General features: G+C 40.7%; 2 protein-coding genes across 4 annotated transcripts; one reads left to right on the forward strand and one right to left on the reverse strand.

Moving 5' to 3' along the window:
- Positions 1–1,683: 1,683 nt before the first annotated feature.
- On the forward strand, positions 1,684–19,715 carry rasef (RAS and EF-hand domain containing). 3 transcript variants are annotated; one of them, XM_042100755.1, is made up of 17 exons: positions 1,684–2,156; positions 5,462–5,608; positions 5,792–5,882; positions 7,842–7,937; positions 8,286–8,363; positions 10,129–10,244; positions 11,575–11,643; positions 11,743–11,827; positions 12,292–12,362; positions 12,753–13,035; positions 15,110–15,253; positions 15,810–15,954; positions 16,139–16,220; positions 16,524–16,638; positions 17,508–17,627; positions 17,847–17,923; positions 18,639–19,715. In XM_042100755.1, exons 1-17 carry the CDS (start codon positions 1,813–1,815, stop codon positions 18,739–18,741), a joined length of 2,166 nt encoding a protein of 721 aa, XP_041956689.1. In that variant the 5' UTR covers positions 1,684–1,812; the 3' UTR covers positions 18,742–19,715. The 3 variants fall into 3 exon arrangements, with proteins under 3 accessions (XP_041956689.1, XP_041956690.1, XP_041956691.1); XM_042100756.1 differs by having other exon boundaries at positions 12,295–12,362; XM_042100757.1 differs by lacking the exon at positions 1,684–2,156 and adding an exon at positions 2,942–3,641.
- A 2,517-nt stretch (positions 19,716–22,232) lies between these two features.
- On the reverse strand, positions 22,233–24,119 carry LOC121715266 (uracil nucleotide/cysteinyl leukotriene receptor). The gene is made up of 2 exons (XM_042100784.1): positions 24,041–24,119; positions 22,233–23,863 (listed from the first exon to the last, which is right to left on the reverse strand). The coding sequence occupies exon 2, from the start codon at positions 23,849–23,851 to the stop codon at positions 22,865–22,867; it is 987 nt and encodes a 328-aa protein (XP_041956718.1). The 5' UTR covers positions 23,852–23,863; positions 24,041–24,119; the 3' UTR covers positions 22,233–22,864.
- Between the last annotated feature and the right edge of the window lie 116 nt (positions 24,120–24,235).

Genomic DNA, 24,235 nt, shown 5'->3' on the forward strand with positions numbered 1-24,235 from the left:
CCCAAATAAGAAGCGGGTGCCAACTGCGCAGCCTGAGTCTCGTCGTAAGCAAGCGGGCTAGACGAATGGCCTACTCCAGAACTAGCTGCTGTGAAATTGTTGGGAATTTAATTGATTAACACAAACTGTTATTGATTGTTGTTGATGCACTGAACTTGTTCCCTCGGAACCAAATCTGACAGCAAGCAGCTTTGGAGTTTTGGAAGTAGGCTAAGCATCGCTTAGAGCACCTTTTAATGTGTGTACCTGCCAGATAAGTTGAACACAGCTTAAGCCATATTTGTTGAAATAGGGCCATCTTGTGGGTTCTTTGTGCAACTGCATAATAGACCTCTGAAGTTCGCCTACAAAAAATAACCAAAACTGCCATCTTTGCCCATATAAGGAGATCCGGTTGTTAATTGAGGCTAACTAGTAGGCCTACCTACCTATAGCGAGTTGCATTGCAAGTTAGCTCTGGGGTAACAAAAATGTAAGTGTGCCGCCTTCACTTACCGGAGATTACAGTATCCACTCGAAGGCAGAGGACAAAAGTGTTTTCAGGAAAACGTCTGCATTTCAGACTTTTTCATCCCCGCGAGAGTTTAACAGGTGCGATAATAATTATTAGTTTAACGGGTGCGATAAAATGAATGTAAACAACACGAGGGGAATTACATGTCTTTTTGCCGAACACTGTCAAACAACGAGAACCCATACTGCCCTAAAACATGCTGGCTGGATATGAACATGCTGGCCCTATTAACCTACAACAAAACTAATGTTAAATTCTAAATTCCTTGAGAGGTTTTTCATTTATTCTATCCTATCATCCATCATTCGAATTATTCAAAATCCCATGTTCTTTTCCATAGACAGTAAAAGTTATTTTCCCATAGGAAAAATCGCCAGATACCGGATGTCAAAGATGGCAGCTCTTTTATAGGCGAACTTCAGAGGTCTATAGGAGTGAAGGACAGAGTAACAGAAGAGAAACAGATTAACTTTCCTGACAGTTGTTTGGTAATGGCCTGCATATCCCAAGTGATTTACTACATGGACAGTGATTCATTTAAGGCTATCTGAGCTGTCCATGCAGAATAGTATACATGAGTTAGAAAAGGCCTATTTTCATGTTTACAGCTTTGGGAAAACTGGTGCCATTCAGTGCTTTATTAATCAGTAGCCCAGCCATTTAGTTATTCAACATAACAGAAAGCTTCACTGACTTGTCACCTCGGTGGCGCCAAAGTATACTTAACGGCGTTACGCAGTATGGACATTGTCGTGCGTAACTGAGTCTCCAAAGTATACTCGTTTTGCTGTTGGACATATAGCTCTCGAGTCTCACCATCATCACATCACCAACACAAGCGCAGTATTTTAATTTGTATCTCTACACCTCTAAGTATACAGTAAGATATTTGTGTAGATATTTTTCTCTACCCCGTTTGTCTTTCTGCTTTAGTTTATTCTAAGTAAGGACACCACTGGGGAATATACATACAGTGATGGAAACTTAGGCTTAAGGATCATAAAGGTTAAGTCTCAAGTCACTGATGTTGATGTTTGTTTTTCTGATTAGAAGTAATTCGGTCACCATGTACTGGACCGTCGCCAAACTACATGGTCAGTATTTGTTCTCCACTAAGTTGGAACTCTGGGAGGTGGCGCACAGGCCACATGTGACGTGTCAGCAGTTCAGCCCTCTTACCGGTACAGTCTACAAGGTGCATTCCTACAGAGCACACATATGGATGCCATGGCGCAGGACACTGGCCGATGAAACCATTTCACTGGTAAAATACGTTTCAGAGGGGACCAATACGTTTTATGCCTTTTCAGACTCAAGAAACACAAATGGAGCATGACAATCAACACGACCGGCTTCTCTCACTTTTTCGTGCATATGACGTTGATAATTCCGGACTCATTGAAAAAGATGAGTTTTTACAAATATGCGCTGAACTTAATGTTAAGTCCACGGAGAGAGACGCGATATTCTCTAAGCTCGACACTGATCGGGACGGTACAATCAATTTGCAAGAGTTCCTGCGTGGATTTCAGCGGGTGTCAGATTTCCTGTCTGATGAGACTATGGAGAGTGATGATATCTATTCTCCCGCCTGGGAGGACTTTCAAACCCGAATGGTAGATCAGGCCAAGTATATTCCCAAGTGAGTATAATCGTTAGGAAGCAGTAACTTAATTTAAAAATCTGAGGTATTTGGCACATATTTGCAGTTTCATAGGCTATTTCTTGTTTAGTTCAAACGATCTATTGAAAAGCAATATTTGTGAATACTGATTTATAATAATTTATAAAAATGGTAAGAAACAGCCTATTATGTTTCATTTTATTTGGTATGAGACTGTATCAACCCTTACATAAACATAAGTTATTATGTAAACAGGTTACAGTCAGGTGATGGTCAAACAAGCTCACAGCTAACCATATCACTAATGTCATGACTCATGCACTCAAAATGTAATATAGCCTACTACATTTAATTATGAAGATATCCAAGCAGTACACAGTAGGCCTGACTATCAGTGTTGGGAAGGTTACAATTAAAAATGTATTCTACAACAGATTACTCAATACATGCCCAAAAATGTATTTTGAAACGTATTCCGATAGTGAGTAACGTATTTTTAATGGATTTAGGCTACTTTGGATTACATCAGCATTGTAGGCCTATTGTATTAGCAGTGGATGAAACAGTTATGTGTTAAGTTGTAAGACCATGTCAACAACAGCCCAACACCTGCAGTGAGGATGGATTGATATGTGCTATGAAACACTGTTTACATCAAACTAACAGATATATAATATAGGCTAAATGGCTTCCAAATTGCAAAAAAAGTAAGCCTATGCAGTAGGCTACACAGATTTGTTGAAATGAATTTCAACAACACGAATTACATGTCTTTTTGCTGAACACTGTCAAAAAACGAGAACCCATACTGCCCTAAAAAATGCTGGCTGGATATGAACATGCTGGCCCTATTAACCTACAACAAAACTAATGTTAAATTCTAAATTCCTTGAGAGGTTTTTCATTTATTCTATCCTATCATCCATCATTCGATCTTATCCTATAAACAGAGATGGGAAAAGAGAAAGGAGCCACCTGAGAGATGCTATGGTGTGGTTCCAAATATTTGAATTTAAGTTTAAAAAAGGCATGGCCTACATGTTATAATGAATTAACACTTGCCATGACAGTGGATGAATTGTGAAGCAAAACTTAGCCATGTAGGCTACATCTCACCACCCTCCCATCCTCTAGGCAATGGTGTGTGTGTGTGTGTGTGTGTGTGTGAGGGAGAGAGAGAGGGAGAGAGAGAGAGAGAGAGTGTGTGTGTGTCTCTGGGCTTCTGTGATGTGTTTAGGTATGAGGTCACATATACCCTAAGGGTTAGCATAAGACTAGCCACAATTTGAATGGACATTAACAGCAGGGCATCCATTAACATGGCTAATCAATGGACCCAATATCTGCCTGTATGTGTGTGTGTGTGTGTGTGTGTGAGAGAGAGAAAGAGATTGCTGCTGCTCTTCTCTAAATCAGTGACAACAGCCTCAAGTGAGAACTAATCACCAGTACACATTCAGATCAAGAGGAGAAACAGAAGACTCCTTTGGCATCAGAACATGGGTGCGTGTGGTGTGTTGAAAGGAGGACTCAAGCATGTTAGGGTTTCCCCTGCTCCAGATAGTGAAGTCAGAATTAAGGGGGTTTGAAGGGTTTGAATCCATTGCATAGTTGAATAAAACTAAACTAAGACCAGAAATCAGGAATGGGATAAAGGCACTGCCACTGAGAGGTCATAGATGTTGGTACAGGTTGTTATCACACACACACACACACACACGCACACACTAGTACACACACACAAACACCCTTTAGATCAGACAACAGATTCTTAAAGCATATCCAGTTTAAAGGCAAAATAGTGCAAGTTAGTGTTTATATTATATGTACAGTATAGCAAGATAGCTGATGTTGTTGATGCTGACGTTGCTGAAGTTATTGTGTGATGTAAGAACTTCATCACCGTATTTATCAATTAAGTACATATGTTAAGTAATATGTTGCTAGTAGATGTCAAAGTCATAGATAGATAGATAGATAGATAGATAGATAGATAGATAGATAGATCGATAGATAGATAGATAGATACTTTATTGATCCCCAAGGGGAAATTCAAGGTCAATTCAAGTCAGCAGTTTGGACATAATGAGTTAAAATTTGTGCAAATGAAAATCTTTGAAAATATATGACATCAGTGGTTTACAGTAATGTGCTATTGCTATTTAACATAATTGATTAAGAAGTCACATGTTTTTTCCCCTCTTTCACACATACAGGGAGAGTGATATCATTAATTATGTCTCAATACACAGCATTGTATACAGGCAGATGTACAAATTGATTATGCTTATCTCCAATTCACCATATCTAATATGCTGAGATAATCATAACTGAATAGACCTCTTCTGTCTTAAAGCAGTTGGCCTCTTTTTGTTTGATCTTGTGATTTGTCTGTGATAATAAGTCAAATTTATATCATTCAAAGTTACATATGAGTCGAGAAGATTAGGGTGTGAGAGTATATTTATTTACATTTAGCAGATGCTTTGGTTACACTTTACTTGAAGGTATCTACATAAGAATGACATGACACGGTCATGAACGTGTCATAAACATTATGAACAACTCCTAAAACGTTTATGACATAATGCTTCTGTCACTTACTTCTGTCAAGTGCCATTCGGGTTAGGGTTAGTGCTAGTGCTAGGGTTATGACAGTGTAAATGTCACTCTTATGTAGAAACCTACAGTAAAGTGTTAAAGTAAAGTGTTACCAATGCTTTTTCCTAAGTGACTGACTTATGTCATTTGTATTACAAGGGCATTGTTGTCCCGGAGCATCTCAGGGTTAAGTGCCTTGCTCAAAGGCACAAGGGTGGAATTGAACCCACTTTTCTGTCTACTGCATGCTAGCCCAGCTCCTTAACCTCAATGCTACCACCGCTCCTCAGCTACATGATATTCAATCCAAACTGTATTGTGTGTGATGTTTTTCCAATAAAGACCATGATACAAAACTCAAAATCATTGAGATCGCATGACTTACGTGACTTGAGCTCTATATGGGAAAAAACATAAAATATAAAAATTCATATTGTGTAATGTTTATATTATAGGCCTATTAATGATGTTTGCTAACGCTCATCCCTGATGATCATGGCAGTGGATGGCTACAGTGTGGTGTCTGTACCTTTGCCTTGACTCTTGTGCAACATAACCAGCTTCAAGTACACCTGCACCCTGATGTGTGTCTTTGTCCCAGGGCTGTTGATGTTGATGCTTTGTGGACATGGTGACTTACGTCCAGTGTCACAGTTCATGTGACCAGCGTGTAATGCCTTAGCTCTGTGCCCTGCATGGTCACCTCTCTTTGTCTGTGTTAGGAGAGAGCAGGTTGCCATTCTTTACCAGAACATCAGTCTAATGGAGCCTCGGATGGTCGCGCAATATGAGAGGGTCATCATGAACTTCACCAGAGAGATCAAACTCCAGAACACAGAGATGGAGCACCTGGCTCTGGCTGTCAAAAGGTAGACACACACGTCATTTCACACACACATGCACGCACACATGCACGCATGCATTCACACACACAGACACACACACACACACACACAAACACAGACACACAAACTCACACACACGCACACACACACAAACATTACACACACACAGATGTGTACTAAATGTTTGTATATATTTGTCTCTCACAGAGCTCATGACCAGGCTGCAATGCAACTGAGTGAAATGGAGGAGGAGATGGACCAGCGCATCCATGCAGCAGAGCGCAACACAAGTACTCAGGTACATGCTCTCATGCACACTCGCATGCTCGCACACAAACGCGCACACACACGCAAAAACACACGCACGCACGCAGACACACACACACACGCACACATGCACACATACACATTCACACATACACATATTTGAGTTTGTGTTTTGAATCAATAGGGAAAACTGTCACAAAGCAGCACAATGTATAGTTCTTTTACCTTAAATTAATACATTTTGGTGCCAAACTGACAAAAAGGAAAACTGAGTCTTTGATGTTTCTGTTGTGAATGCCTTATATTGCCTTATATTGCAATATCTAATGTTGTTGTCACAGATAAGAGCACGACCGTTTTCATTGGCTTTTGACAAATTGGTACCTCCTTGACGAAAAGGGGAATTCCTACATTTTGTTACTTTATAGCAGTGGACATACTGGATGCATCTCTTGTGAACAGGACATGGAGACAAGTTGCAGTAGGAAGTCCGTCAATGGCTAAAGATGTTTTTGCCATGAAATTAAAGGGTTTTTTCAGGAACAGTAGAATGTCATCTGCATAGAGGCTGGTCCCGATGCTTATGATGAGCGTATCATGGCGTATGGCTGTGGCTAAAGGTTCAATGAAAATAGTGAATAATTGAGGTGAGAGTGGGCATCTTTGTCTAGTCCCCCTTTTTGCCATTTTGATCTCATGGATGTCCAAGTTTCATCATGCAGTTGCTGGCAAACACAGTCAGCAGTCTATGCCATATATAAGTCTAAAAGACTTCTCCTTGTCTTTCATACATGGGATGAAGGCACTGCCACTGAGAGGTCATACATGTTGGTACAGGTTATCACCCATACACACAACACACAGACAGACACACGCACACACACACACACACACACACACACACACTGATCGATTGATTGACTGGCTGAGCTCACTCAGCTCTTTGACTAGACATGACATCACACTGCTCGGTGGCTGATTCCTGTGCTGTGCGCAGTCTCTCTCTATCCCAAGGCTCTCTGTGAAGGAGTGTACCTGTTCCCAGCTGCGGCTTATCTGTTACCTTACATAAGGTGACAGGGCCCATACTGTTTGCTTAGCAGCAATTGTTGACTTCTTTCATGGAAAAGTAGTTACCCCTAGAGCCACTTTGCACTGAGTGTGTTATCTTAGAGGGTTGTTTTGTGTTCTTTAGAGTTGACCATGGTTTTAAAAGCAGCAAGTGTTCTTTTGTGTATACTAGATAATACACCAGATTGAAACAAATTCAGGCATTGTTTGTTAGCTAAAGCTCTTGAACAGCTAAAAGTAACAGATGCATTTGAACTGCACTACTGATAAAACCTTAGAAGTAGGAAGTTATCATGAGAGTTAACGTTATTCAATCATGTGTGGACAAGTCAAAGAAATAATTAATATACAACTGTTCTTTGGTATAGCAACAACTTGCTTAGCAACAACTGTTTGGGAAATATCCATTTGGCTCTGAGAATCAAAGGGAGCTCCTACCTATTTAAAACTATTGCATGAGAGTTAGAATGACTTTTGGTGAAGTGGAGGGCTTCAAGGATGTTGTATGCAGCTAGAGATATTTGTTTAGACGGTCACAGGACATTAAGTGCCATTGTACTTTAACATAATCAGAAATTAGTTGTATTGTTAATACCACTCGTTTATGTCTCCTTATAACATAGAAGATACTAAGATAAAATGAAAAAAAGAATGAAAGTCAAACTCTAATAACATCCAATGCACACACACACACACACACACACACACACACACACACACACACAAGCACATTTCAATACAGCCTGTACGTAGATAAACAAGGGAGGGTGGGTTTGAAGGTGGCATGAAATACACTTACATGTGTTTGCTTGGTTGCATGTTCACATTGCAGAAAAACAGTTTTGTTTTATAAAAGTGGATGTATGTATGTACTTTTGTATTTTATGTACAACATTTCTGTGTGTCTGTCCGTATGTAGGAGGTGAAGAGAGCAGAGGCTGCACTGAATGAACTCAAGAACCAGTATGAGGCACAGGTGTATGAACTACAGCAGAAGATTCTCAAGATGCAGGTGGTGAGTTCACACAAACACACACACACACACACACACACACACACACACACACACACATGCCCACTTACACAAACGCCCATGTACACACACACACATGTACACACACACCCACACACTGAGTGACACATTCTCAAGCAAGAGCTGCTTTCTTTTCTTGTCTTTCTTCTTTTCTCTTTTTTATCAACCATTAATCCAACCTTTATCTACACACTTCAATATACTCTAGGCTTATTTTATTCACATTATGCTTTAGTTAATGATTCCTTTGCAATATTGAACATTAACGTCCTGTTAAATATTGCTGTTCTAACTCTCATCCACCTCCACTGAAATACTCCTGATTCACAGGTTGAGGATCAGAACAGGACCAGCAGTCTGAAAGATGAGGCTTCAGCACTAAAGAAGAAAAACACTGAACTGACTTTGGTAAACATTTGGTAAACATTCACTCTGAGCCTTCTGGGTATGGATAGGCTTCTTTTAAGCCTATCCATACCCACTCTACAGGTTAACACTATGTTGATACGTAACTGGGAACATAAACTTTGTGACAGTTTGAAAATCTATCTGAAGCCCTAATTCTATTCATTCAATTCCTATCATTAGTTCCAGTAATGCTCAAAATGTAGTGAGCTACTCTTACAGGAGAAATCCAGCAATTATTCATATAGATCTCTGTTTTTTTGAGGTCATGAGTACTGACGGTACGAAAAACAAAGCGAAAACAATCGGTTTTACCTAGCTGAAGTTGCTTTAGCCAACAGTTAGAGCTTCCAGGCAGCTTCAGTGCTACACTCTGGGGCAGGTTCATGAGCACCCAAGTTCATGCCTCCAGAGTAGCGCTGTAGCTGCTACTCATTCTTACTGTATATAATAAGATATATTATCCGCCAACCAGTTTTTCTGCTTCTAATTCAGCTTGAACAGTTTAACATAAAAACTTCATTAAAACTTTGTTGCGTACGTCTTGTAAAGGACTAGTGAGCAATGTATTTTTCATTTTTGTAAATGTTATACTTGAGATATCTGCCTATCAACATCCATTAAACTGTATCAACATCCATTAAACTCTAGATCCATTAAACTATCTGTCTTTCAACATGTCTTCAATTCCTACCTAGCAACCTCCATAACAACCAACATAATTACCCTAGCAACAGCCTAACAACCATTTCCAAAATGTCAACCTAGCAACCACTATGGCAACAAACATTTCATATAGCAAAGCAACCACCATATCTATCCTAGCAACACCCCAGAAACCATATAAATTACCCTATCAACAATCTAGCAACAACAAATATTATGTCAACCTAGCAACCGACATAGCAACCAACATGATGACCCTAGCAACCAGCATAGCAACCACCATATATACCCTGGCAACCATCTCAATTACCCTTGCAACAATCTAACAGCCACCTCCATAATGTCAACCTAGCAACCACTATAGCAACCAACACGATTACTCTAGCAACCAGCATAGCAACCACTTCATTTAGCTTAGCAACCACCATATCTACCCTAGCAACCATATCAGTTACCCTAACAACAATCTAGCAACCACTAATATTATGTTTGCGTAGCAACCAACATAGCAACCAACATAATGATCCTAGCAACTAGCATAGCAAACACTTATTTAGCATAGCAACCATCATATATACCCTAGCAACACCCTAGCAACCATCTCAATTACCCTAGCAACAACCTAGCAACCTTCACTATAATGTCAACCTAGCAATGACCATAGCAACCAATATGACTACCCTAGCAACCAGCATAACAACCACTTTATTTATTACAGCAACCACTATATCTGCCCTAGCAACACCCTAGCAACCATCTCAATTAGCCTAACAACAACCTAGCAACCACTTTGATATTGTCAATTAACATGATTACCATAACAACCAGCATAGCAACCTTAGCAACACCATAGTATGTATCTCTGCATTGTCTGTTTTAACTCAATGATATTTTACTTCACCTTTTTTGCATTATTATGCACTGGTAATTCCTTGGAATTGGAATTCTAGTTGTTTTTGTACAGTACAAACAGTACTTAGTGACCACAAGAAATAAGGATCTATGTGAAGAATTGCTGGATTCCTTTAAGCTTCATTTAAGCTGGTGCCCATCACTGATTAGTTCTATTGAGTAGCACTTGTGTACTGCTTGTGTCCTGTAGGAGAATCAGCGGCTAAAGCAGGAGGTGCTGGAGTCTCACACCAACATCGCCTTCCTGCATAGTGAGCTGGACACCCTCAAGAGTGACTTAACTGACCACAGCATCAACTCCGAGAGGTGAGCTGTGGCTCTCTATAATGCCCTGACTTACACTTGGCTTGTCTCCATGCTGAGCTGTGTAATTTAATGTCATGGAATAAATGACTGATACACACAGAGGGAAAAAAAGGAAAAAAAGGACTAGTTATGTAACACTGTGTGGGTGTAGAGATAACCTCATATTAAGTGTGAAAGGTGGGAATATACAGAATAGTATATGTTATTGTTTTATAATGATCATTTGATGGATAAGGTAATGCACATGCTTGTTGGGAGGCTTGGCTGTTTGCACTTCACTATCACAGGGAACAGGATATCCTGATGTGACCTCACTCCCCCAAAGAATTCCTCGTCCTTGTCTCCTGGCAACACAACAGCTTTGACAGAAATGTTTCTGGATTGCCTACTTAAAGCCTGTTTTGCAGTCTGAGTGTGTGTGACCAGACTCACTGACACACTCAAAGCTAATATTTATAGAAAACCCTCATCTGTTTGTTTTCAGTGATCAAGTTCTACTCCGTCCTACTTTAAATGTAACTCAATGTGGTTTTGCAGTGACTGCGATGTGGTTGGAGATGGCTGCTGTAGTACGGCAATGACTGCTATAAATCTGTGTTATAACCACACCTTCACCACAATTGGTTGCCCAGACCTTAAACACTGTGAACGAGGGGGAGGGAACATTTTGAGATAGTTTTACTCATTAAACCGAAACATGACATGCAGATCCAGAATGATTATTTGCAAAGGGAGTCATCCATGAATTTATGACCCTTGTGAGATATAATTTAACAGTTGGGAAAAATTCTGTGGACATTTAAGGAAGTGTGCGTCATAAATGGCATACAAAGGCCATTCAATCCAAACAATGACAGAATAAGAAAACCCCCAAAGAAAACCATAAAGAAACCTCAACCAATCAATACCAATATTTGTTTTGGTTGGTTTGGTTTCTGTTTTCTCTGTGCTACTTGTACTTGTCCTATGATAACAAGTACCAGTATTATAAACATGATCTACTATACTGTTTTGCCCTATTGCAGTTATCTCCATTTGTTTTCAGTAAAAGTATATATTCTTTTGATCCCATGAGGGAAGTTTGGTCTCTGCATTTATCCCAATCCGTGAATTAGTGAAACACACTCAGCACAGTGAGGTAAAGCACACACTAATCCCGGCGCAGTGAGCTGCCTGCTACAACAGCGATGCTCGGGGAGCAGTGAGGGGTTAGGTGCCTTGCTCAAAGGCACTTCAGCCGTGCCTACTGGTCAGGGTTCGAACCGGCAACCCTCCGGTTAGAAGTCCGAAGCACTAACCAGTAGACCATGGCTGCCTTCTTCTTGTGCAGGGATGAGGCTCTCATGGAGTGTTTCGCAGAGGAAAGGGGAAACTTAGAGAGACAGATCGAGATGATGCAGTGAGTCCAAATCATTTATTTTTACAACTACATAGCTAGTTGCATTCAGAGTCACTTTGGATTTAAACAACCGTGGGTCTGGTTTGTTTCTGATGTCAGGTCAGCTAACAGGAAACTGCATGATACAAATGACACCCTTCGGTCTGCGCTGGAAAACAGTCTAAAGGAGAGCAACAAAACACAGGTCAGCATCACTATACTGTAACTACCGTTTCCAGAGGCTATAATGTGTGTCTGCATTATGGGATTTGTAGTTTCATCACTAGTGGTAGCCCTTTGAGCAACCACCTACATGCCAACCCAAAACCGCATAACATGGGCTTTGCAGTGGGATTAGAGCACACAGCGTAGGGATAACCTGATAGGAGATGGTGGAAAAACCTGCTGCTGACAGTTTGACAGTTCTCTCTTCACTTCACATGAGCCTGTCGAATCAATCGAGTATCCATCTGAGTTGGCAGCTGGATTGCCATAGCTATATTGCTCGCAGTCATTTTACCCAATGTACTGTATATAACCAATAGAGACAATATTTATAGACATGGGAAAGTCAACAATCCACATTAGTAGATTAGCCTATGTACGCATGCATGCGTCATGAGGGGAGTTTATGTGGCCCTGAAGGTGACACTTCTCTCCTGTGATCAGCAGCAAACAGGCCTCTCTCCTGGTGGCACCACTGACCGACGCAAGAGCTTCTGTTCGCCGTATGTCAACAGGTGAGGAGATACCTGAATGGAGACAGGAGTAGTTTTGTCACAGCTCCTTTGGCCTAATTCACTCTCCCACCCCTGATGTATGTCTGATATGCCTTTTTATACTACAGTATACTGTTTATGAACACTTTCTGGTATAACTTAATCTCTCTCACCAGTGGCCAACTACCAGTCCAATCCATGGCTTCAGTACTAGCCTTGTAAGTGTGACATAGCCATAGAGTAAGCCATTCTGAGCTGGCCCACTGGCTAGTGGAACCGTCTTATTAGCCATTAGCTTCTGTTTGACTAGTTGCCTCGAGTCATTCATTTGTTTGACTGACTGGTGTGCCATAGGTTACCATGCGCTGGTAAGCTCTGTCCTCCTAACCTACATACTGATCCTTCTCTCAGGTGCTGCCAGGTTCAAGGTCCAGATGAGGCCTTTGACCCGCTGCAACTTAGCGACTACCTGTGCAGACCGAGTTGTGATGTGCTGGCCCTGGCACTGTGTGACCCCATGCGCATGCGCAGGCGCAGCTGCGAGGTGGACAGCCTGGCCGAAAGCTGCCTGGACAGTGGCCGCTCCACTCTGCGCGGCTCCTACGGCTACGACTCCGAGCAGGAGGGATACAAACAAAGCCAGCCGCTCGGCCACAACACGGACAGCCTCGCAGGAGACACGTCTGATACAGAGGTGAGGCGCGTACACACACACACACACACACACATACACTGATGTCATCCTACAGTTGTTGAGTGACATTTAAGATGACTTGATGGTCCAGTGTTTCCCCTAGAAAATTTTCCAGCAGCGGTGCTATTACTTGGCGGGGGGGGGGGGGGGGGGGGGGTTGTTGCGCTTTTTTTTTTATTTTTTATTTTTTTATATCATACCTTCGTGTTTCTTTTGTGGACATTTTCAGCTTTCTTTTACATTATTGGTTAAAAATGATAGAAGAAAAATTAAATGGCATGACCATTAATAATTAAAAGATTATTTACAATTTATTTAAATTTGTCTTAATGGCAAAGGCCACACCCAATCTGCGAGCACTTAATTTTTCTGGGCTTTGAATTGAATTGTGGGGGGGCCATTAATGCTGACACGCATGCACGTAGCCAGATGCTCTCCTTGTAGTCTAATTCTCAGTCCCAAAAAAACAAACCCACGTATAAAAAAGTAAATACTCACTTTTCTTCTACATCACTCCCACAGTTACCATACAACTCACTCACAATTAACTCGAAAAAGACCTAGGCTACTTGATTGAAGTGCGACCGTTCGTCTCACCGTCAAGAGAACGCTGAAGTTATGAGAACATGTCTTTCTGATAAGAGAATATAGGCTCCTATATGTCTAATGCCGTAAACGTAGAAAAGGTCTGTTTGTGATAGCCTATTATAGCTAAGTGGACAGAATTTAGGCTATACGTATATGCCAACATATGCTCATATTTCCTTTAACTATCAGACAGTTTAAACAGGCCTAGACTGTGTTCGCCTAGCTTTCCCATGCAAACATTACATATAGCCCTACGCTAACGTTACAAGTCTAGGCTACAATTAACGTTAAGACCATACACCTTGTAGCACATTGGTTTACTCTATTGCATTACTTACGTTTTAATAATTTGTCGTTGAATGTTGATGGAGGCTCATCTTTGGGAAATCAGCTCTCTGGATAAAATTGTCAGCCGGAGCAAGAGTTCTCAGAGTTGACGACACGGGGGGTAAATCCAATCAGCAGAAAGAACCGCATCACAACAGTAGGCTAAATCGCAACAAACTTTTTTCCCCCCATGTTAAATTCATTTCGGTAATCATGAATTGGTTTCTTTTATTTGATGTAGGCTAGGAGAGGAGGATGCATGTTTCACATTAGTGTCAATGTGTCAAAGCAGGCTTTGGATCAGAGGAATTGCTCAAGCTTAACATATGGCATAGGCTACAAGCGAATTCACGGCATACAAACAGCTTCGTGATGAAATATAACTAATATCATTTTTTATTGTCACCAGGCCTATAAGTAGGCTATTTATTGTGTAACCTACAAGTGAACGATGACACCATAGGCTACACTGTGGCGGAGCAAGACCCCATCAGTCGGATAGCTAAACAATGTAACCGTGTTCAGAACGTAGGCTAGCCATATGGGCTGCAGACTTGTCTTTGGGCTTGTAATCACCTGACACATCATGCCGCATATATGTCCTGAATAATGAGAGGCTAAGTGCGGATTTGATGCACTTAACTTACTCAAGACTTTCAGAAAACAATTTCGAGATGACGTTGGCCATTGTGCTTTTACAGTGTGTTAAGTGAATCTCGTGATATTATGTTGCAGCGGCGCTGAAAATCCAGCGGCGGCGCTGCGCCGCTGTTAAATACATTGTAGGGGAAACACTGTGATCATATTCAAATTTGCAGTGGCCTCTTAATTTTGAATATGACGGTCAACTCAGTCAAATGTCACTCAGCAACTGTAGGATGACGCGGTGTAGGATGTGCGGTGGTCTCTTAAATATATATACATTCATACAAAAAATACAAGGAACAACAATCATATACACACACACACAAGAAAACACATACAAGCAATAGGTAAGCACTCACAAAATAAAACACACATGCTGACATGAAAACATGCATGTGCATACACACACACACACACACACACAAGCATGCACGCACACACATGCGCATACACACACATGCATGCAGGCACACACATATCTGTATTGATGTGTGATGCTGGCATGCCTTCCCAGACTACTGATTTGAGAGATGAGTCGGACAGTGAGTCTGTGCTGGACTGGAAGCCTCTGGAGGCAGAGAAGGTGAAGAAGGTGGAGAAGAAGACAGTGGCGGCCCCAGCACCTGGCAGGAAGTGTCTGTCAGCCATCTTCTCCGAGGTAACACAGAGGAGAGCACAGGAGCTCATGTGCGTGTCTGTCATGTATGTGTCTGATCGACAAAATAGAGACTATAATCTTTATGTTATGTAACGTTTGGCTCTTCCTCAGACTTTGATCTAGACCTTAATAAGAAATGTAATTCTAAAGTTGTGTTATCCACTTTCAGTATTTCTATTTCAGTGTAATTTATGCACATAATGTAAATAGTTCTGTTCTGGTTCTGGAGAGCACAGGAGCTCATGTGCGTGTCTGTCATGTATGTGTCTGATCGACAAAATAGAGACTATAATCTTTATGTTATGTAACGTTTGGCTCTTCCTCAGACTTTGATCTAGACCTTAATAAGAAATGTAATTCTAAAGTTGTGTTATCCACTTTCAGTATTTCTATTTCAGTGTAATTTATGCACATAATGTAAATAGTTCTGTTTTTTTAACAGTAACATTTTAACAATACAGTACATGTAACAATATAGGCTTGGTACCATGCCATACATGTCTACCATATTTGCTGATGCTACAGTAATGTTGCTAATGCCTGTGTTTGACTACAGCCTGAGATAGAGCTGGACAGGAGTCAGCAGCCAACTGACCGAGCCTACAGGGTTGTACTAGCAGGAGACGCTGCTGTTGGCAAGTCCAGCTTCCTGCTGCGCCTGTGCAAGAATGAGTTCATCGATAACACCAAAGCTACTCTGGGTAGGGTTACAAAATACTGGCAGTCATGTCTCCAGTGCACCACTGTTGAGGTGTTATTATTTACTGTCTGTCTGTCTACCTGCCTGTCTGTCTGTATGTGTATTCAATAATGGTCTTACAGAGCATGGTTATTACACATTGCGGTATGTCAGAAAACACAGAATGCCTATCTTTGTGTGCTCAGGGGTGGATTTCCAGATGAAGACCTTGGTTGTAGATGGTGAGCCAACAGTATTGCAGCTATGGGACACAGCTGGACAGGAGAGGTGAGTGTGTGTGTGTCAGGTGCAACTTTGTCTAAAACATTTTTAGTAAATGAATGTGAATCAGAGATGTGTTTCTGTGTCTATGTGGTGTTGATGTTCTTTGCAAGATCTTTTAAATGTGTGTGTGTGTCTATGTGTCATGTATTCTTTCATGTAGGTTTAGGAACATTGCTAAGTCATACTTCAGAAGAGAGCTTTTAAATGTGTGTGTGTGTGTGTGTGTGTGTGTGTGTGTGTGTGTGTGTGTGTGTGTGTGTGTGTGTGTGTGTATGTGTGTGTATGTCATGCACTCTTTTTATGCAGGTTTAGGAGCATTGCTAAGTCATACTTCAGAAGAGCGGATGGTGTTCTCCTGCTGTATGATGTTACATGTGAGAGGAGCTTTCTGAATGTGCGGGAATGGGTAGACATGATTGAGGTAACGTACGCACACACACACACACACACACACTTTGACTTTTGTGGAAGTAGTAGCCATAGGAATATATAAGCATAATGTGAGATAAATGAAGGGGTTAATATCTGATTATACATTTATTGTATGTCCCCCTATATATGGACAGATTTCCACAAAACTTGGCATACCTGCAGAGGATGTCAGGTTAATCATACACATGAAATTTGGTGCAGTTCAGGACATCTCAACTGAAGATACATGTAGGGGCGATTAAAACGGTATAATATTGCCTCTTACCAGAGGGGTGTAAATCACAAATGAGTGGTCATGGGCTTGGTTGATGTGGGGCCTTGAGACCAACATACCATAAAAATTGTGTCATTCACAATCTTTGACAATCCCTAGCAATGGTCATAATTATACACGTAGGTGCCAGATAACCATGAGGGGGCTAATTATAGGGTTGTAAATGGGCTTGTATATAAGTATATATACTCTTTTGATCCCGTGAGGGAAATTTGGTCTCTGCATTTAACCCAATCCGTGAATTAGTGAAACACACAGTGAGGTGAAGCACACACTAATCCCGGCGCAGTGAGCTGCCTGCAACAACAGCGCTCGGGGAGCAGTGAGGGGTTAGGTGCCTTGCTCAAGGGCACTTCAGCCGTGCCTACTGGTCGGGGGTTCGAACCAGCAACCCTCTGGTTACAAATCCGAAGCGCTAACCAGTAGGCCACGGCTGCCCCAGTAAAATAGGATCTTAGCATGGTTTCTTTTGACAGACCAAATTTAAAGTTGTGTGCGATCAGAGGACCGTAATCCAGACCGTAATCCAAACTTTTACAGAAAGGTAAAGGGAGTCCAAACCACAGTGCTGCTCCTTTTTATAGGATGTGTCTCAGGATGACATTCCCATCATGCTTGTGGGGAATAAATGTGACCTGCGGCCAGAGGCAATCCAGGATGGCATCACCTGCATCCCCACCAGTTACGGAGAGAAGCTGGCCATGGTGAGGCACGCCCACACACACACACACACACACACGTGTGCACTGTGTTTATGATATTGGGTGTGTATGAGTTTACGAGTATCTCATCTTTAATAGTCATGGATGCAAAACCATTTGTTTCTAATTTTAAAACTGGCTGCTATTTGTTTATAGTATATGTGTGCAGTGTAGTTTGGGTAGTTGGCTCTGATGTGATGTGATTGTCCTTCCCCCTTGCAGACCTACAGTGCCCTGTTCTGTGAGACAAGTGCCAAGGATGGTTCTAACATCATCGAGGCTGTTCTTCATTTAGCAAGGTGGGCCATAGCCTATGACCTAACGCACTGTACTTACCATCAGGCTACTCAGCTACGAGTAGAGAAAGAACTTATATTGTGTGTATATTCACTCCAAGTTGGCCTACCATAACTTCCCATATCTGCATTGTAGCACTGTAGCATGACAGTAGGCTATTTACAAAATTGCTAAAACTGCCATTGATTATGGAAGCATATTGGTGGCATGGTAGATGTAAAGGTTTCCTGTTGTGACACGCTCAGAGGTCTCTCTTGTTTTTATGCAGTGGTCACAAAGTTTGTACTAATACATTTTATTTGCTGCACAGTACATATGCACATGTTTTCTTTATTAGATGTTGCATCAATGCCAGGGTCAGGGTCAGGTAAATAAATGATCCTTGTAAACTCAGCACTGTGCATTTAAGGACCCTCCTCTTTATTGTTAAGAAAGTGGCACTGGAGATGAATACATTCCTGTACAGTCCCATCCAACATTTTCTCAAATGAAATGAGAGCAATGTTTTCCTTGCTGTTGTTTTGATATTATATTGATAATAATGTGTCTCTTCAACTGATGGTGAATGGTGTGTGAAATCCTGCATCTCTGAAATAAAGACAGCAGTTTCTGACTGATAATATTAAGCACTTTATTACTCACCTGGCAAACAAACCAGAAGTTCAGGAGCTGGCACTGAACTTTAATGACTTAAGCCATTTTGCTTGTTTTCTGCAGAGAGGTGACCAAACATACACACCAGGAGAAGAAGAACATCTCAAGTGTGACCACTCTCACTGGAAGCCACAACAAGAAGTCTAACTTTAACTGCTGTATTTGACGAGTTCCTCCTGTACACACAGCAGCCCCCCCCCCCCCCCACTTGCTACCTGCTGAGCACTTTCCACCACCACACTGCCCTCAAAGCTGGACCATTATCAGCCTGGACCCTGTGCATTATGAGGATGTGGCAGTAGCTTCTCAGAGATGACAAACAGCCAAAGAATAGAGTTTCTAAGTGGTCATATGTCATTTAAGTGATTATTTAAGTCCAAAGTTCTTTTTTTTTCTAAATTATTAATGTAGCCTAACAAACCTTGAGGTTTGTGGTATAGCTAATTGATGTATTGCTGACTATGTTAGAGGACCTTCTCTCTCTATGTCTGTGTGCATGTTTTACACAGTCTGCTCTCTTTCTAGATTTACAGGGGAAACATATCTAATGTGTCTGTTTGAAATGGTGTGAAAGTTCAATGAATAGAAGGTCAAGTTGAGATGTGATAACGTCAAAGCTGACTTAGACATTTTCTAACTTCTAAACTTTGTCATATTTGAGAAGAGGTCGAAGGACAGCCTCTCAATGGACCATTGTTTCTAATGCACTTTGCATGTGTGGCTTAATGAACAGCTGCCAGAGGATTTTGAGATTGGGAAGCAGCATGTAAAAGGGCACTCCGTCTGCAATAGAACTTTATAATTTAATGAGATCCCTCTGTTGGGGTCTTCAGAGTCACAAATGGAAACCCTTCACTCATGTTCAAAGAGCTACCAAAGTTAACAACAATTCACATGTTTTGTTGGATTACAATATTGCTTGAATATCACAATATAGCCTAGCTCTGACACAAGTAATGGTCCAATGGATTCCTGAGCACTAAAGAGGGAGTTTTCATCTGAACAACAATGAATGTATTTCTGTCATCAGTTAAAGCGATGGTTCGGAGTAATTTCACTCTAGGGCACTTTGCACCATGACCCCAAGCCAAACACCCTCCCAGTTTTCCCTTGGTCGAACCCTGGTCGAGTAGCACTGTCAGAAACGAATGACTTTCTGCAGGCATAATGGAACCAACTTAGTATCTCGTAAATTACCCCACTAATAATGCCCTGAATGGTACGAAACTTCTACAGTAGTACAACTATGTTCTTTACTCATAATACGAGGCATTGAAAAGTTTGTAAGTACACCAGCAGTTTATTTAAATAACACTTGCCTGATGGATGCTACTATCTGCTACTAACTACCACTGCGTCAACGTTACTTCTGTGATTTGGGAAAAGCCCGAAAAAGTCCTGGCAGAACTTAGACTTAGACTTCTTTAATGTCCATAAAACTTACATAAAATGGAAAATTGTCTTTGACAGTGGCATAAGACATACAAGAAGCACACACACACACACATCACAGACAACACTATGCACAATCAATAGATAAACATAATATATAGGTAAAATCTATGAAATCAGTCCAGTTTGCTCCAGAGAAGAGTTAAAAGATATAAATAATAATGAGTAAAATACATAAAGTGCCTAACCGCATATACATTAGAAAGCATGCATAAGGCTGTAGATCCAGGAATGCACTAATATTATGTTCATAGTACCAGTTTGCAACAATTATTAGTTAACACTAAGTTGTAAACACTTCGGAAAAAAATATTAAAAACTGGAAATACCAAAAACTTTGATGTAATCGCTTCCTGCCAGGACTTTTACAGGCTTTTCCCAAATCACGGAAGTAACGTCGATGCAGCGGCAGGTAGCATCCATCAACCAAGGGAAAATAGGTTCTGGGAGGGTGTTTGGCACGGGGTCATGGTGCAAAGGACCCTAGGGTGAAATTACTCCGAACCATCGCTTTAACACACAGTTATAGTTAAAGAAAAGAATCAACCAATCAATGTATTTATTATATATCTTTAAAAGTTTGAAGTTATGTTTTTTAAAAGCCCCATATTTGTTGAAATGCTCCAAGGAATGAGGTATGGTATGAGTCTGTATCAATTTTTAGCACAAAGAAAATGTGCAGAATCAGTGGATAATTTGCAATCACTGTAATTCTTCACTGAGAGTTTGTGCATCTGTGGGTCTTGTTTGGAGATTAATGTCTGGACGTCTATGTCTAGTGGGTCACACTCAGTGTGAAAGTAGCTTACTTCTCCCAAGCTCAGACAAGATGTGCAAGTTGCCATCAGCTGTTGTCTCTGTTCAGTGTGCAGTGTTAATTCTATGATGTGACCTGATCAACTCTGTGTGTCAAGGCCCATAAACACCCATCCTCATGCTTCCTGAGGCCATCTGACTTACAGTAGGTAATCTTCCCCTGAGTGTCTGTTTTACTCTTTAAGATGGGTCATAGCAAGTGGAAAGTGCCTTTTAGTCTGTTCATTCTGTAAACAGATCTGCTGTTTACCTTTTCTTCCTAGCCTTATTATATGTGCTGATCTCATCTTGTTATTCATTGCCTCAACACATTAAACTTGTTATTAAACAAACCACTGTTTCACTGTATTCTTTTCCTCTATCCTCTATATTCCTGCATGAAAAACAAACTCATTGTCATCACAAACAGTATGAAGTAAACACAATCTATGAATGCAGTGTTGTGTTTTTAATAATTATGCATTTAGATTGAGAGCGCATCTAAATAACATGCAAGATGCAACAACCATTTCTAAGAGGCCTATAAACAGGTTAATTTCTGACATTACTACATATGAATGCATTATTTATGTTGTAAGTCGTGAAAGAAATGAATGACACAGGATTGCACAAATTCATCATTTAAAATAAAAGGGCACTACGGTCACTACGTTTCACTTTCGATATCATTGCAAGAGGCTATGGAAAGTTTTGTGAGAATTGTACCGGTGGCTTTTGTGTGTGAATGCAATCTTTACAACTCATTTGAAAATGTGTTGCAAGGCATAGAAAGTCCTCACATTAGATAAGCTCACAAAATATAATTAACTAACCACTTGTACTCCTGAGTTAATCATGAATTATAATATTAGGAAGTGGTTTATAAAATATGTATCCTCACCCTAACTAATCATTAGTGCATTCGTATGTAACAACTGTTAAATAATGGAAATATCACTTCATCAAAAAATATTATTGCATCATTTATTAAGTATTAACAATAATTATAAACATATTTTAGATATTCCTATTTATATGAACAAACCATTTATAACTGTGTGTACAAATACTTTATTTATGAGAATTAACATAAGAGCAATACTTTACAAATGATGAACAAAGCATTTTATTTATAAGTGGTTGTTTCATTATTTATTAAGTATAAATCATGTACTTACAAACACATTTTGGATAGGCTTATTTACTATGAACAAACCATTTATAACTGTGTGAACAAGTGCTTTACTGATGATAAATTATGTATGAACAAGAAATTACTAATGATGAACAAACCATTAACTAATAAGTAACAAAGGCTTAACAAATTATGAATTGTGTGTAGTTATTATAAGTGTTACACAGTCTCCACATTCACTTTACTGTAAGATAAATAATGTGAATTGAAATGCATTGGTCCTAAAAACTCCTTTATTGTGGAAATTTGTGCATTCTGTCACAACTTCTGGTAATCGTACAATCATACACAATTTCAAGCCTAAAACATATTTTTATCACATTCAGCGAACATAACTGCCCAGAACAACGTCTCTGTAGGCAGCACAAGAATTTCTGTGAGTTTCTCTGGGAATGCTGAAGGGAGGGGTGAGCTACCTCTCTGGTGTGTTTTGTTTGGTCCTTGATTAAAATATCTTGTACTTTGTTTCGGACAAAGGCGTCTGCTAAGAAATGTAACATGAACAAATGTGATATGCACAAACGCTGACTGCACTTTTAAATAAAAATCATCATGTTTTGATCCACAATGTGACAGGTCTAATCTAGATGTAATTTCGCTGGCTTTGTACTTGTAATCTGCACAATGACAATGAAGTTGAATCTAATCTAATCTAATCCCACAGGTTTCCGATTCAACAAGCTCTGATGTGCCTTTTCATTGAACTTTTTTTCTCAATGATGCTATTTCTTTCTTACTAATGTATCAACTCTGCATTGCTGTACCAGGAAAGACAATGCACATACACACTGAAGAGTACAAATACAATATCGGCATTCACCTGGATTCCACCTCCAAAAGACTGAAGTTAAAAAGCTGAAGACATATCAACCCCTGGGCTAGTGTACTGATCAGCCCTAGGACTTTTACTCCGCCCCAGCAACTTTAACAGTGTCCTCTGGTAAGTCTCAGTCAGGAAAAAGTACATAAGGGGATCAATGACCCCATTGACACAAGTCAAAGCTGATGTCACTCGGTTCCCAAGGGTTAATGAGGTAACTTCCACATCACTTAAATCCTCCTGATTGTAACGCACAATGTAAATGAAGCGATGTACGTGGTACGGAAGAAAGGCCACTAGGAAGTTGACCAAAGTGAGAACAACCATTCTCTTAGCTTTCAAGTGCACTGGTGATTGTGTTTGCTGCTTTGCGGACCTGAGCTTGAATAAAATGAGGATGTAAGACAAGCTGAGCACGACAAGGGGAACTGTGAAGGCCACGGCGGTGGAGAACAGCGCTCGCGGGGAAGGACTCTCCAGATAGAGCTGCTGGCACACGGTCACATTGTTCCGGTCAAGCTGGCTGGCTATGGTTTGCTTTGAGAACAGCACCGGGGCCATAGACACCGTCACCGTCACCCAGAGAATGGCACACACCACCTTGGCATAGGCCGTCTTCCGCCAGGACAGAGATCTGATGGGAAACACCACTGCCAAGAAGCGATCGAAGCTGATACAGGTCATGAAGTAGAGGCTGCAGTAAAGGTTAAGGTAGAAAAGGAAGCCGGACAGACGACAGGCCACCTCCCCAAGGATCCAGTCCCCCGCAGAGGCATGATAGACCACACGCATGGGCATGAGCAGAACATAACACATATCAGCCATTGCCAGGTGAGTAAGGTACACTCTGGCCACAGACGTTCCATTCTTTGGACGGCAGAACACCCACAGTGCCATGGCATTGGCAGGCACTGAGAGGAGGAAAACAATGGTGTAGAACACAGCCAAAGTGACGTTTTCTCCATGAGAACCTGGAGAGTGAGATTCAAATCTCTTCTCAGTGTTCAAGCCCATGGTGGACTCAACCTAATGAGATATGAGGAAGAAAGGATTTGATACGAATTAATTTCTTAAAATGCTTCAAAACTTTCAAAAGGTGTAATGCTGTCAACTAAAGAACAAAAAAAAAACATTTCTCACAACATATACAAAGATTACACAAAAAGAACACAAAATAAATGAATAAATGAAACATTACATTACCAAAATTTGTTTTGGTGAAAAACCTTAAGAGATGATGACACAACCCAGGGCTCTCAGATCACAGCTGCAACACGACTGTGCTTTTGAAGATCAGCCCTGAACATCAGGTGGTACTGTATATTCAGTTCCTCTTCTGTGTGCTGCATCTTATCAGGAAGCACTCTTATCTATGATGACACCTAAAGCTATGGCAAG

The sequence above is a fragment of the Alosa sapidissima genome, chromosome 8, assembly GCF_018492685.1.
Source record: "Alosa sapidissima isolate fAloSap1 chromosome 8, fAloSap1.pri, whole genome shotgun sequence".
NCBI lineage: Eukaryota > Metazoa > Chordata > Actinopteri > Clupeiformes > Clupeidae > Alosa > Alosa sapidissima.